The sequence below is a fragment of the Fukomys damarensis genome, unplaced genomic scaffold (assembly GCF_012274545.1).
Source record: "Fukomys damarensis isolate Sample0158 unplaced genomic scaffold, DMR_v1.0_HiC HiC_scaffold_13, whole genome shotgun sequence".
Lineage (NCBI taxonomy): Eukaryota > Metazoa > Chordata > Mammalia > Rodentia > Bathyergidae > Fukomys > Fukomys damarensis.
The window spans coordinates 35232205-35244507 of record NW_022900925.1 but is presented as its reverse complement, the minus strand read 5'-3'; the positions used below and the strand labels follow the sequence as shown (position 1 = coordinate 35244507).

The 12303-nt window shown below is 55.2% G+C and overlaps 1 protein-coding gene across 1 annotated transcript in view; it reads left to right on the top strand.

Moving 5' to 3' along the window:
- Nucleotides 1–12303, top strand: part of Sp2 (Sp2 transcription factor) — a 22420-nt gene that overhangs the window by 3864 nt on the left and 6253 nt on the right. The window contains exons 2-3 of the mRNA XM_010620303.3: nt 11337–11413; nt 11958–12302. Coding sequence (XP_010618605.1) covers nt 11337–11413; nt 11958–12302 — 422 coding nt within the window. The remainder of the gene's footprint in view (nt 1–11336; nt 11414–11957; nt 12303) is intronic.

The following is a 12303-nucleotide window of genomic DNA, read 5'->3' as shown; positions in this document are numbered from 1 at the left end:
CGCCCCGGGCGGAGGACCCGGCCTGGGTCTGCGGCGTGGGCAGAAATGTCGCGTCTTCCTGCTCGTACTTGTACCCGTGAGCCTCGGGATAGGTTTCTGGAAGTTCTCAGAATCCTGAGAGGCTTGAGAGCTTGTTGACAGAGCTTGTAGCCTGTTAACCTGACGTCCCTCGGGGGTGACCACTGAAATCCCAAGGCTCATGGTGACCCCGCAGGATGATTTCAGAAATAAAACCGAACAGATGTTTTCTTCCTCGACCTCGCCTCCTTTGCCATTGCTGACTTTATGGTTCTCAGCTTCCTACTCTTGCTTTTTTGTGTCCTTTTTAGTTTTCGTTTAAAAGAAGTGTGTTTCTACCCCGGATAACTGAGAAGCTGCCTTCGCTTCGTCCCTTGGATTTGATTCCAATATCTTGTGTCTGATTGCTTTCTGAGACCGTCTCGCCCCGAATTCCGGGTCCTCGGTGGTCCTCCTGTTTCCCGGTTGTTCAGTGGCTTCTACCACGTAGTAATAACTGTTGGAAATAAAATTTTCATTGGCCGGGCCCTCAGCAAGTTTTCTCCTTGCCACTGTTTGTGCAGAGACTTCAGCTCTGGTTAGAAGCTGCAGTAAGAAGGAAAAAGCTGGTCTGACAGTGACGGGGCCCTGAGCTGTGCCAGGAGAGCCACAGTTCGTCCCTAACCGCTTTGGCCTCTCGAGTGCCCCACGGGAGACCTGGCTTCCGCAGGGGCGTAGTGGCCGCTTTTTCTCTGGCTGTTCTCTTGGGCCTCTGGAGGCCAGTCAGAGAGGTGAGGAGGAGCTGTCAGCAGATGTCTGGGGAAAGGGTTGCGGTTTTCCAGCAGGTAGCATGCTTCACTTTGCTCTCTTGGCCTTGAACTTGTTTCTTTTCTAACTTATTTTTGCTGGTACTTAATAGCAGCCTTCTGGAGAAGTTCTAAGGTCCCTTATACCAAGTAGTGAGCTGTCTTTTGTTAGTAGTATGTGGCAATACTTTTAAGTATTGCCTAACAGGGCCCTTATGATGACATTTTTGGTTTTTTGTTTTGTTTTTTGGAGACAGGGTCTCGCTGTGCAGTCCAGGCTGCCCTTGAACTTCCTGTAGCCCAGCTGGCCTCCAACTGTTGCCTCAGCTTCCAGAGTGCTGGTATAGGCGTGCACCACCACGCCTGGTTTTATGATGACTTTTTTTTTTAATGCCTTTTTTTTTTTTTTTTGGTGCTGGGGATCAAACTCGGACCCTTGTGCGTTCGAGGCAGGCAGCAGAACCACTGAGCTAAATCTCCCCGGCTCTATGGTGACATTTTTAAATTCACTATAAACCCTTGGATTGGGTCAGGGATGTAGCTCAGTGGTGCCGCTGCCTGCTTCACAAGTGCAAAGTCCTGAGTTCCATCCCCAGCAAAATAAGTAAATAAATAAACAAACCCTTGGCTTGAGTTGGTTTAGCGTCTTCTGGACCCTGCCGATTCCCGCTTCTATGATAGAAATGTGGCGCGTTCTTTACCCCTTCTCTAATCTGCACACAAATTGGAGGCACTGCCTCCAAACATTGAAAAAGGTAGGAACCATTTTGGATCAGGTAGGCAAAGGCTAAGGAATGAAAGAGGCAGAGACAGTGCCTTAAAGGACGTGTGGAGAATCGGAAAGTCAGGGAGGTAGCGGCGGACTTTTGCTTTCCTGGGATCCTTGGCCCAATCTTTTTTTTTTTTTTTTTTTTTTTTACCGGGGATGGAACTCGACCTTGCGCTTGCGAGGCCGGCTGTGCCCCACTGGGCTAAATCCCCGGGCCCTTGCGTGGCCCAGTCTTAAACCTCGTGGGCTGCAGACTGTTCGGAGAGGGCCATACCCTTCTAACGGGTTTGTGGGGCGCAACACCTGAAGTGCCTCTGGGGGGACTTCGTGACTGCGACCATCTTCGTAGCGAGATCTCAGGCTGCTTTGTGCAGGCCGGATCAAGCCAGTCACTGCCGGCTGAGCAGACATCGTGCGGAAAGCTGTGCTTGTTGGTTTTGCCCTTTGTTTTTGTTTTGAACACTCATTCAGCTCCTTGTGGGATTTCTAGCCCTGTTGTAGGAGAGAAAAAAGATCTTTTTCTTTTCTTACTTTATCAATCAGCCCTTTAGGTCTGTTTCCGAAATAAAATGGAAAGTTTCTCTTAAGATGCACATCATGACCAGCAGTTTTCAGTTTTTATTTTTTTCCAGTATTGGGGCTTGAACCCAGGGGTTTTGCACAGAGCTGCATCTTGAACCTTACTGGGGTGGATGAGATAGGGTCTTGCTGTGTAGGGCAGGCTGGGTTTGAATTTGGCAAACAGCCTCCTGCCTCAGCCTCCTGAGTCCTGGGATTAACATGTGTGCGCCACCCTCCCCCTCGCCCCCGCCCCTTTAAAAAATTTTATTTTTTTTAGTTTGAGACAGGATCTCACTAAATTGCCAGGGCAGGGCTTGAACTTTCACTCCTTCTGCTTCAACCTCCCAGAGTGCCTGGACCAGACCACCATAGGTGTGTGCTCTCTCTCTCTCTCTCTCTCTCTCATTTTTAAGGACTCACTTTAGTGTCCTTATTTTATTGCTTTTTAGTTTGTTTGTTAGTACACATGTGTAGATAGAATGTTCACATTCCTTGTGTGAAGTGGGTACACGCAAGCGTCCTAATTCCTTTTTCACCCTGCCAACCCTTGCCGAGCTGCCAGCGGGTCTGTGGGGGAGCAGCTTTCTTTGAGGACCTCTGGCAGCGGGTGCGCCCTAGAGCTCTTCACACTGCAGGGGCGCGGGTGGCGCAGTGGGGTGGTTCCGGGGGACTGAATCTGTAGTGGGAACCCACCCGGCGGTGCGGGGAGCGGGCTTCCGCGCGGTGTCTCACGCCAAGCTGCTCTCCGCTTGTACCTTGTCACGCGGAGGCTTAGCGTGGTGACCTGCTCCATGCCAAGTGTCCCGAGATGCCGGTTCTTTGGCCCTGTGTGGCAACTTAGGTTGTTCGGCGGCCTTTTTTTATTGTTGGCTTTGTTGTTTTGTTTTTTTTGAGACTGGGTCTCCCTGTGTAGTTCAGGCTGGCCCCGAACCTGCAGCGATCCTCCTGCCTCAGCCTCATGGGTGCTGAAATTACAGGCACGTTAACCCCGCCCAGGTGTTCGGAGGCCTTTGGTCTTGGCCACGGAGGGTAGTGGTGTGCTGAGGAGATCCCAGCCTTGGTGGGCGGGCGGAGGCGCGGGGAGTGAGCCGGTGCGGTGCGCATGCCTGGGGGAGGCGCGCTGTACTCTGTGTGGGGCTTCCGGGCGGGGGCGGGGGAAGGTGGGTCGGCTTGCTTTTTCTTTTCCTGTTCTCGGAGACAGAATGCTGAGGCTTGGTGTTCTTTGACAAACAAAACCCCAGAAACTCTGCGCTAATTCCCGGGACTGGTGCGGACTGGCCAAGGACGGCGCCTCACCTGGGGGCGTGAGGAGGGCGTCCATATTCAGATGCCGCCATTGTCTGGAGTCCAGTGGGTGTGGTACGGGGTGGGGGGCTTCATCCCCTGGGGGCCTGACCCGCCCCAGTGGACCCCACCCCAAGCCAGGATGTGCCGGTCTCCAGATCCCTCCTTCCCTTTGAAGGTCTCTTAGTTTGTACCTCTCCGCGTTCCTACTGGAGTTGGTGATTCCTTACTTTAATCAACGAATCGTTCGTCCCAGGCACTTTGGTTACATCAGTAAAGGAGAAGCCTTTACCTTTAGGCAAAGCGTGTGTGATTTAACTAGTAGGTATTTGTTAGAAAGTAAGACGTGTTCAGGGTACAATGGAAGAAGCTGGGCTTGGTGGAGCGCGCCTATAATCCCAGGCTGAGGCAGGAGGGTCGCAGCTTGGGCAGCGTACTGAGTTCAAAGACAGCCTGAACTACATAGTGAGACCTTCTTTCAAAAAAAAAGGGCCAGGGATGTAGCTCATTGGCACGGCACCTGCCTGGTAACCTCGAGGTCCTGAGTTCTGTCCCCAGCACCAAAAGCCCAAACAAACAAGGAAGAAGAGAGAGGGTAGGCAGGAGGTGCATGGGAGGGGGCAGGGCAGCGCCCTCGGTGAGGAGGTGTGGGGCGGGTGGAAGGGAGGGCCTGGCTGCTCCCTGCTGAGTCGGAGGCCGGAGTGCTGCTCCTGCCTGCCCCCAGCCCGCGTTACCGAGAACTTCACGGGAAATGGAGACTCGGTGCTCATGTGGGTGAAGTCAGGCTGCCTAGAGGTGACCGGTACGTTATGTTGGAGGAGGAGAGAGGACATCTCGGCTGGCCAAGGACATTTCTCATGTTGGTGAAGTTGTGGACACGGCAAGGTGGTGGTTGAGTCATTGTCAGAGTTGAGGGGAGGGAAGAGCAGAGGCGAGAAGAGTCCTCTGTTCCTGGTCACCGTCCCCTTTTTTCCCTTTTTGTTGTGTTTTTTTGAGACAGGGTCTTGCTATGTAGTCCAGGTTGGCCTTGAACTCAGGGCGATCTCCTGCCTCAGCCTCCAGAGTGCTGGGCTGCCGGGCCTCCACTTTCTCATGCAGTGAAGCCTCTTCTGTCCCAGCTTCTATGCTTGCTGGAGGTTTGTTTCCTCCAAACAGTTTGCAGGTTGGAGTCTTTCACAACGCAGTCGTTCCCTCCGCCCAGGCGATTCTGTAGTCCGCCTGTCAGCCGCCCGTGAGTCCAGCTGTGTTCTCAGACCAGCCATGGCTTGCTCTCCCATCACCAGCCCTCAGTTCTCCCCGGCCAGGCGACCGGGAAAGCTGCACTGGCTCCCGGCCCGGCCAAGACGACCAAAATAGCCACAGAAGAGCTGTTTGCGCCGAGTGCTCCGGGGCCCAGGAAGCCCAGCTGAGAGGTAGGAGTCAGAGGCCTGGGCCGAGTACCCCCGGCCTGTGTGTGGGGCTCAGCCAAGTTCTCTCCCAGCTCTTTGGGAGAAAAGCTTCCACAAGGAGGTCCCCTTTCCTCCCTCACTTTCTCAGAGGGGAGGAAGCCCTCTCCCAGAGGAGCAGTGGTCTGGGCCGAGGGCTGCAGTCAGTGCTAGGGCACCTGCCGGGCGTGAGTGAGACCCTGCGTTCAGTCCCGCACACCAGAAAAAAGCTGGCCAGGCATGGCGGTACAGGCCTGTAATTTAGCTGCTCTGGAGGCTGAGGCAGGAGGATCACAGTTTCCAGCCGGCCTGGTCAGCTTAGCAAGATCCTTTCTCCAAATATAAGCAGGGCTGGAATTGGAGCTAGTAGTAGAGTACCCTGAGGTTCACTCCACAGTGTTGCCAAAAGAAAAAGAAAAAGAAAAGGCTTCCTTGGTGAACCGAGGGGGACTGCGCCCTCTCACCACTCTGTCGCAGCAGAAAGCCCAGGACAAACCTGTGCTCCGTGGTGGGGTCGGTGCTGTGGGGTCCTCTGGAGAGCAGGCCTGGCACACGGCAGTTCCCCCTTCAGGCATAGGGATCATGGGGGTCGGGGGAGGCTTGGGGCAGGGCACGTCAGGTGGAGACCTAGGCAGGGAGCGGCTGACGGATCTGCATTTCCAAGGTTGTTCCCACCGGATGTGGAGAGGCCGTGGGGTTCAGTGAGGTGGGGGGGTTGTGCTGTGCTGTGAGGGGACACCTGAGAGCGGCTGGGCGTCAGCGGCGCGGGCAGACAACCTCGGCCGCTAGGGGGCGTCCGTCCTCGTCCTAGGCCTTGGGCCTCAGGGGCGAGATTGAATGGGTGGCCGGTGTCACCAAAGGACCTGGCCTCCCGAGACGTGGGAAGCCTGTTTCGTGATGGCTGTCAGTGCTTGAGACCCGAGGGGCTAGGGAAGGGTGCGGAGATCCAGGTTCTTCCAGACTGGTGGGGGTGCCGGAGGGATTGGGGCTGAGACCCGGGAGCCACTTGAGTCGGTGCCACACTGAGGATAAAGAAGCGGCGCCCACAGAGGGAAGAGGGCGCCAGCGGCCACGGGAGCTCCGGGCCGCCGGGAGAAGGTCCTGGGGAGCCGCTGCAGCGGGAGGCAGGCGTCCTGAGAGCCTTCACCAGGCTCGCCCTGGAGAAGGCAGGACCTTCTGCCTGCCTGTGTGGGGAAGCGAGCTCAGGTGTGGTCCTGAGGGTCACTAGCGCCCGGCCCCTGCTGTGATGTTCTCCAGAGAGGTCGGAAAACTCCTCAGTGTGCACTGCTGCCTCTGTTTCCTGGACCCCATGTAACCACCACCAAGAAGTCCCATCCAAAGGGGGAGTGGTGCAGGCAGCTCTGTAACCCTGCACACTACCCGGCCAGGCCTTAAGCAGGCTGGAGGAGGATCCCGCGTTACTTGCGTCCAGATACACTCGTTAAACCGAAGGTTCCAAACCTCGGGGCTCTGTGTCCCTCTGGGCACAGCCCTGCCGTGCCGGGTGGGGACGGCCTCTCCTTACCCACCGCTCACTCCCACACTTAGGAAATCTCCTCCCTTTAGACTCTGGTTCCCTGCGCCTCGGTAGCGTCTGCTGCAACTTCTCCCTGGAGCCAGGAGTCCAGGGTGACTGCGATGGCGGGGCTGGGAGGAGAGCCGCTCACCAATTTTAGCAAAGCGAATTTGAGCCCGGAGCCTCCCGGGAGGTGCCCAGCTTCCTTCCCAGCCCCGTCATTGTGTTCCCCGCAGCAGCACAATCTGAAAAGTATAACGGTACTGCTGGATTTTGAACCCAGTGCTCTGCCTTGGACGGAGCTGTGCCCCAGGCTGGAAAGTGCAAAAACTAAAGGTCTGTGCTCCAACTTTCACTTTGTCTCCAAGTCCAAGGCGGACATCCTGGCTTTGGTTAAATGACTCCCGAGGAACATTACCCCGAGGCAACCAATTCTGTCTTGTGAAAGTTCTTGCCCTGTTGTTTTTTTTGTTTGTTTGTTTTTTAATTGTGCTAGGGATTGCACCCAGGGCCTTCATACTGAGCTACATCCTTAGCCTCCTTAATCAAATTTTGAGACAAGATTTCACTGTTTGACCAACGTGTCCAGGCTGGGCTCAGACTTAGGACCTTCCTACATCAGAGTGCTGGGATTACAGGTGAGCGCCACCGCTCCTAGCTTGAAACCTGTCTGCCCGTGTTCTTGTCTTAGCGCAGCCATGTGTGGGAGTAGCCTTGTATGGCCCCTGGCCACAGACACTGCTCCCCCTCAGCTAAAGACTGCCCTGCTGTCCCTGGGTGCCCTGTGCAGGGACATGGGGTCTGTTGTTCTTGCCCTGTGACTGGGTGTTTAGAAACGCAGTCCAAGGCTGCATTGGCACCTTTGGCAATCGTGTAGACTCCGCTGGTTCCCTGTCAGCCTCCCAGTACACATCCTGTCCTGTACACAGGCCTCTTGGTTCCCCCGCCCAGCGCAGCATGGACTAAAACTCCACAGACTGCCAGAGCTGCTGACCCCCATGTTGTGTGAGGTAACTGGAACACCCCAGAAACCTTTACAGTCCTTGTGGGGAGGTGGACAGAGGACCCGCGCAGGGCTGCAACCTGTGTTCTTAAATACTGCACCTACCAGCTTTGGTTTGTAACAAGGTCTGCTAAGTTGCCCAGGCTGCCCTTGAATTTGCGGTCCTCCTGCCTCAGCCTCCCAAGTCACCGGGATTACAGATGTGTGCCTGGCTTACCTCCCAGTACTATATTCTGTTTGCTTTTGTTTGTTTTTCTAAGACAAGGTCTTGCAATGTAGTCTAGGAGTCTTGAACTCAGCTGTTTGGCCTGGGCTGTCCTTAGATTTGCAATCTTCCTGCCTCAGCCTCCCTAGTGCTGGGATTCCAGGTGTTTGTCATCATGCCCAACCATCCTACCAGTTTTTAAAGATTTCTTTGTGCCCTAATAGGATACCCATTGTATTTACACTCCTTGTTCATTGGTCACATCCATTGGCAAGTTTAATTAGCCATCTAGCTGTCACACAGGCTGCCCTAAAGCTGTGTTTTCAGCTCAGTTTAGTGATGTGTATTCCCAGAACTTGGGAGCCTCAGGCAGGAGTATCCTGAGTCCAAAGCCAGCCTGGGCTGCGTAACCTAGGCCTGGGCTCAGAGAGGGAAAGAGGGAAGGATGGAGGGAGGGAGGCAGGAAGAGACAGACATATGTATTTTAGCCAGTAGGGTACAAAACCAATTTAATGGGTCACGATCAGCATTTTTAAAAAGTGTAGTAGAGGGCTGGGGATTTAGCTCAGTGGTTCCATTGCCTGCCTCGCAAGCACAAGGACCTGAATTCGAACCCCAGTACCAAAAAAAAAAGTGCAGTATAGTAGAAAGATACCAAAGTCATATCACATGTAATAAAGGCAGATTTTGATTCAGGAAGCTTTTACTGCCTGAGCGTAAAACAAGAGCATCTCCTGTATGCGTGAATATTTGTGCTGAGGCTTGAGGTGCTGTTTTTTCCTTTCCGAGGCGCTGGGGGTGAGTTTGGGACCCGCCACACCAGGCAAGCTTTCCGTGCACGCTCTACCCCTTCCCGAGTAACTCGCTTTTACAACTGGTTCGTGCTCCAGCAGCCTAGATTCCACCACTCTAAAGGAAAAAGAAACTGTTTGGGGGCTGACTTCAGGTATTTCCATGCTCGGGCTGCCACAATTCTGTAGACACATCGTAAGTCTGGACTTAGGCTCACGGACAGCGCCTCAGCCTCCCTCGTCTTGTGATGGGGTGGGGGTGCTCCCTGCTGCTCTGTGCCCCACAGGGACACGGCGCACATGCAGCCCTCATGCCGCTGCATCTGCCCGATTGCGCCCCTGTGGGGCAGCAATGCGCCTGAGCTCACACAGGCCCTGAGTGGGGGCGTGTCCAGAGATCCATTTGTGGGGTCATTTTTCAACTTAGTCATTGTTAGCCTTTACTTATTTATTTAGGTATCAGGGATTGAACTCAGGACCTCTGCTTGCCAGGCAGGCATGGCACAGCTGAGCTACTTCCCTGGCCCTGGGGGTTCATTTTTAAAGACAGTTGTGCCAGGCATGGTGTGGTACACCTGTAATTCCAGCATTCAGGAGGCTGAGGCAGGAGGATCACTGCGAGTATGAGGCCAGCCTGGGCTCCATAGTGAATTCATGCCCAGCCTGGACTGATAAAGGGACCCTATCTCAAATAACAATAACAACAACAAAAATAGCCTCTAAGGAGATGCCCACGGCCCTTGGTTCTGCCCCCGCCCCAGGTCGACCCTCCAGGAGGCTTGCTTAGCTGAGCCCCTGGGCTGCACTGCTATTTTGCTGGAGATTGAACCTAGGGCCTCGAACTCCTAGCCAAGTGCTGTACCACTGAGCTGCATCCCCAGCCCTCACAAGAACATTATGAAGCTAGGGTTCATTGCACACACGTGTAATTCCAGCTGCTTGGGAGGCTGAGGATTGGAAGTTCAAGACCAACCTGGACATCTTAGTGAGACCCTGTCTCAAAATAATAAAAAAGAGGTTACGAATGTAGCTCAGTGCTCCTGAGTTCAAACCCCACTACCGAAAAACAAAAAAAAGACTATGCTGAAAGTGTCACTGATGGCTGAAGTCAGATCGCTGGCATGCGTGTCCTCCTGTGACAGTCCCCAACGGTACCGGACTCGGGCTGGTTTCTCAGTAAGGCCGGCACCTTCTGCTTGTCTGCTGTAGGGTTGCCAAGGGTGGGGTGTGCGACGGGTCCGCACCTGCAGTCCCGCCTTGGCCGCCTAGGCCCCCAAGGTGGGAGCGTCCAGGAAACCCTTTCTCAGGCGGGCGGTCGGCGACTGCAGCGGGCACTGGGCCATCTCCTTCCATGCGGCGTTGGCCTGGGCTGATCCCTCCCGTCCCATCCCTTGGCCTTCCCGGTCTCAGAGCCATTCTCCCAGGGGGAGCAGCGGAGGTGCCCGGGACAGCGCGGCACCACCCCTGCCCAGCCTCATCTTCCCGGCCGACGCCCACCCTGAGCTTCGTCCCAGGTGTCTCCGCACCCTGGCACCTGCATTCCAGGGGGCTTGGACCCAGCTTGGCTCTGCCCCATCTTCTTTCTCCCCCTTCGTGGCATCTTCCACTCCATTCTCACGGCTACCACCACCTTGTCTGTTTCCTTTTAAATCAGGCTTAAGTGTGGGACAAAGATTCCTCTTCTTATTTCTTCCACCTTCTTTAATTTCCTTTACTTAAAAAGAGTACAGGGCCGGTGATTTAGCTCAGTGGTTCTACCACCTGCCTCGCAAGCACAAGGTATCAAGTTTGAACCCTGGTACCCCCCAAAAAAAACAGTATAGTAAGGTACAGTTGTCCCCAGTGTTCACCAAGGCTGGTTCCCCAGGACCCCACAGACACCAAAGCACACAGATGTGAAGTCCCTCACGTAAAATGCCACAGCATCCAAAGACAGATAGATGGAGATACATTTTGTTCCGTTTTGTTTTGTGTTTTGAGGCAGGGTCTCACTACATAGTCCAGACTGGCCTCGAACTCGCCGCAATCCTCCTGCCTCAGCCTCCTCAGTGCTGAGATGACAGGAGTGCGCCACCCACCACCTCCAGCTCCTCCCAAGTAGTTTGCTAGTCCTAAAGTCACTCACCGTCCCTAAAACAGCTTTAGGTGCTTTGGCGATGGTCCTTTCTCCCGCACTGCCGGAGGCAGTGACAAGCAGAGGCTGCGCATGGGGAGGTGCAGCCGGTCTTCCCTCTGTTCCCACCTGCAGTTGGTCAGATCTGTGCGTGCAGAAGTCGGGAATGCAGGGTGCCAGTCGCCAGTCACTGTGAGGAGACAGAGAAATGGGGACAATGATTCCCTATCCAGCAAAATTCTACCTCCAGGAGATACCAGCTTTTAACATCCAGCACTTTTGGATATTCTTCTTTCTAATTAGCTGTATTCATCTGTAGAAACATCTACACGTTTAGACAAAATAGAATTTCCGGTATTTTCATTCCTCTCCGTATATTCAGCTATTAGCTGACCTAGTCTTTTGCCCTGTGTAAAACTGTAAATTAAAAAAAAAAATTCACTTAAAGTACCCTGCCTGGTATGGTGGCAAACCCCTGTAATCCCAGCACTTGGGAGGCTGAGGCAGGAGGATCCCTGTGAGTTCTAAGCCAGCCTGGGCTACAGAGTGAGTAAAGGCCAGCCTGCACTACATAGGAAGACCCTGCCTCAAAATCAATCAATAAATAACCCCTCCCCTTTGCCCTGGGCCAGGCTGGTTTGGTGGGAAGCTTGCCTCAGAGGAGGTTTACCTCCTGGGGGCTCCCCTTGTACCAAAGGGTTCCAGGGCAGCACTGAGCCTACCGAGAGCCTAGACCGTGTGGCAGCGGGTCAGGGTAGAGGAGGAAGCCCGGCTGTCCTCAGGGTGCGTCCTTCTGTGCGGGAGCAGCCGCCCTAGGCACCCTCGTCGGTGGCGACCTGTGCGTCACTCGGCTCCCTTCTTCCGCAGATCCACAGTCGAGCATGGCTGCCACTGCCGCTGTCAGCCCCAGCGACTACCTGCAGCCGGCCGCCGCCGCCACCCAGGTGAGTGCAGACCCCTCCGCTCTCACTACCCGTCTCCACCCTGGTCGGTCGCTGTCCCCGGGGCCAGGCCTCCTGAGGAGTCAGTCCATGGCTGACTCCTTACTGAGGCAGCCTGGATGTGGCCGGGACTCCACTCCACTCCTTCAGGGAAGCGGGGACTTGCTGGGGTGGTTGTCTCCCCGCACACGCCCTGGGGATTGAACCCAAGACTTGCCTACTGAACTACATCTCCAGCCCTTTTAAACATTATGGGCCGGGGATTTAGCTCAGCGGGCTGGGCTACATAGTGGGTTCAAGACCAACCTGAGCCCCATAGTGAGGCCCTGCCTGAAAAAAAATGTTCTTTAAAAAAACATCTTGAGACACTTTCACTGAAGTCACCGTGTTGCCCGAGCTGGGTTCAGACTTGTGATCCTCCCGCGTCAGCCCCCCAGGGTGCTGGAGGGCAGACTCGCACCCCCTCGCCGGCCCCAGAGGCATCGGGGAGGGCGCTGCGTGGCTGGGCCTTGCTGTCTCACCCCCCATTCCTCGCTGCTTTCCGCAGGACTCGCAACCCTCTCCCTTGGCCTTGCTGGCTGCAACATGTAGCAAAATTGGGCCCCCAGCGGTGGAGGCGGCTGTGGCGCCTCCCGCACCCCCCCAGCCCACGCCCCGGAAGCTGGTCCCCATCAAACCCGCCCCTCTCCCGCTCAGTCCGGGCAAGAACAGCTTCGGCATCCTGTCCCCCAAAGGCAACATACTGCAGATCCAGGGCTCGCAGCTGAGCACCTCCTACCCGGGCGGGCAGCTGGTGTTCGCCATCCAGAGTCCGGGCATGGTGGGCAAGGGCGCGCGCTCCGGCGCCAGCATCCAGTACCAGGCTGTCCCGCAGCTGCAGGCGGGCGGCACCC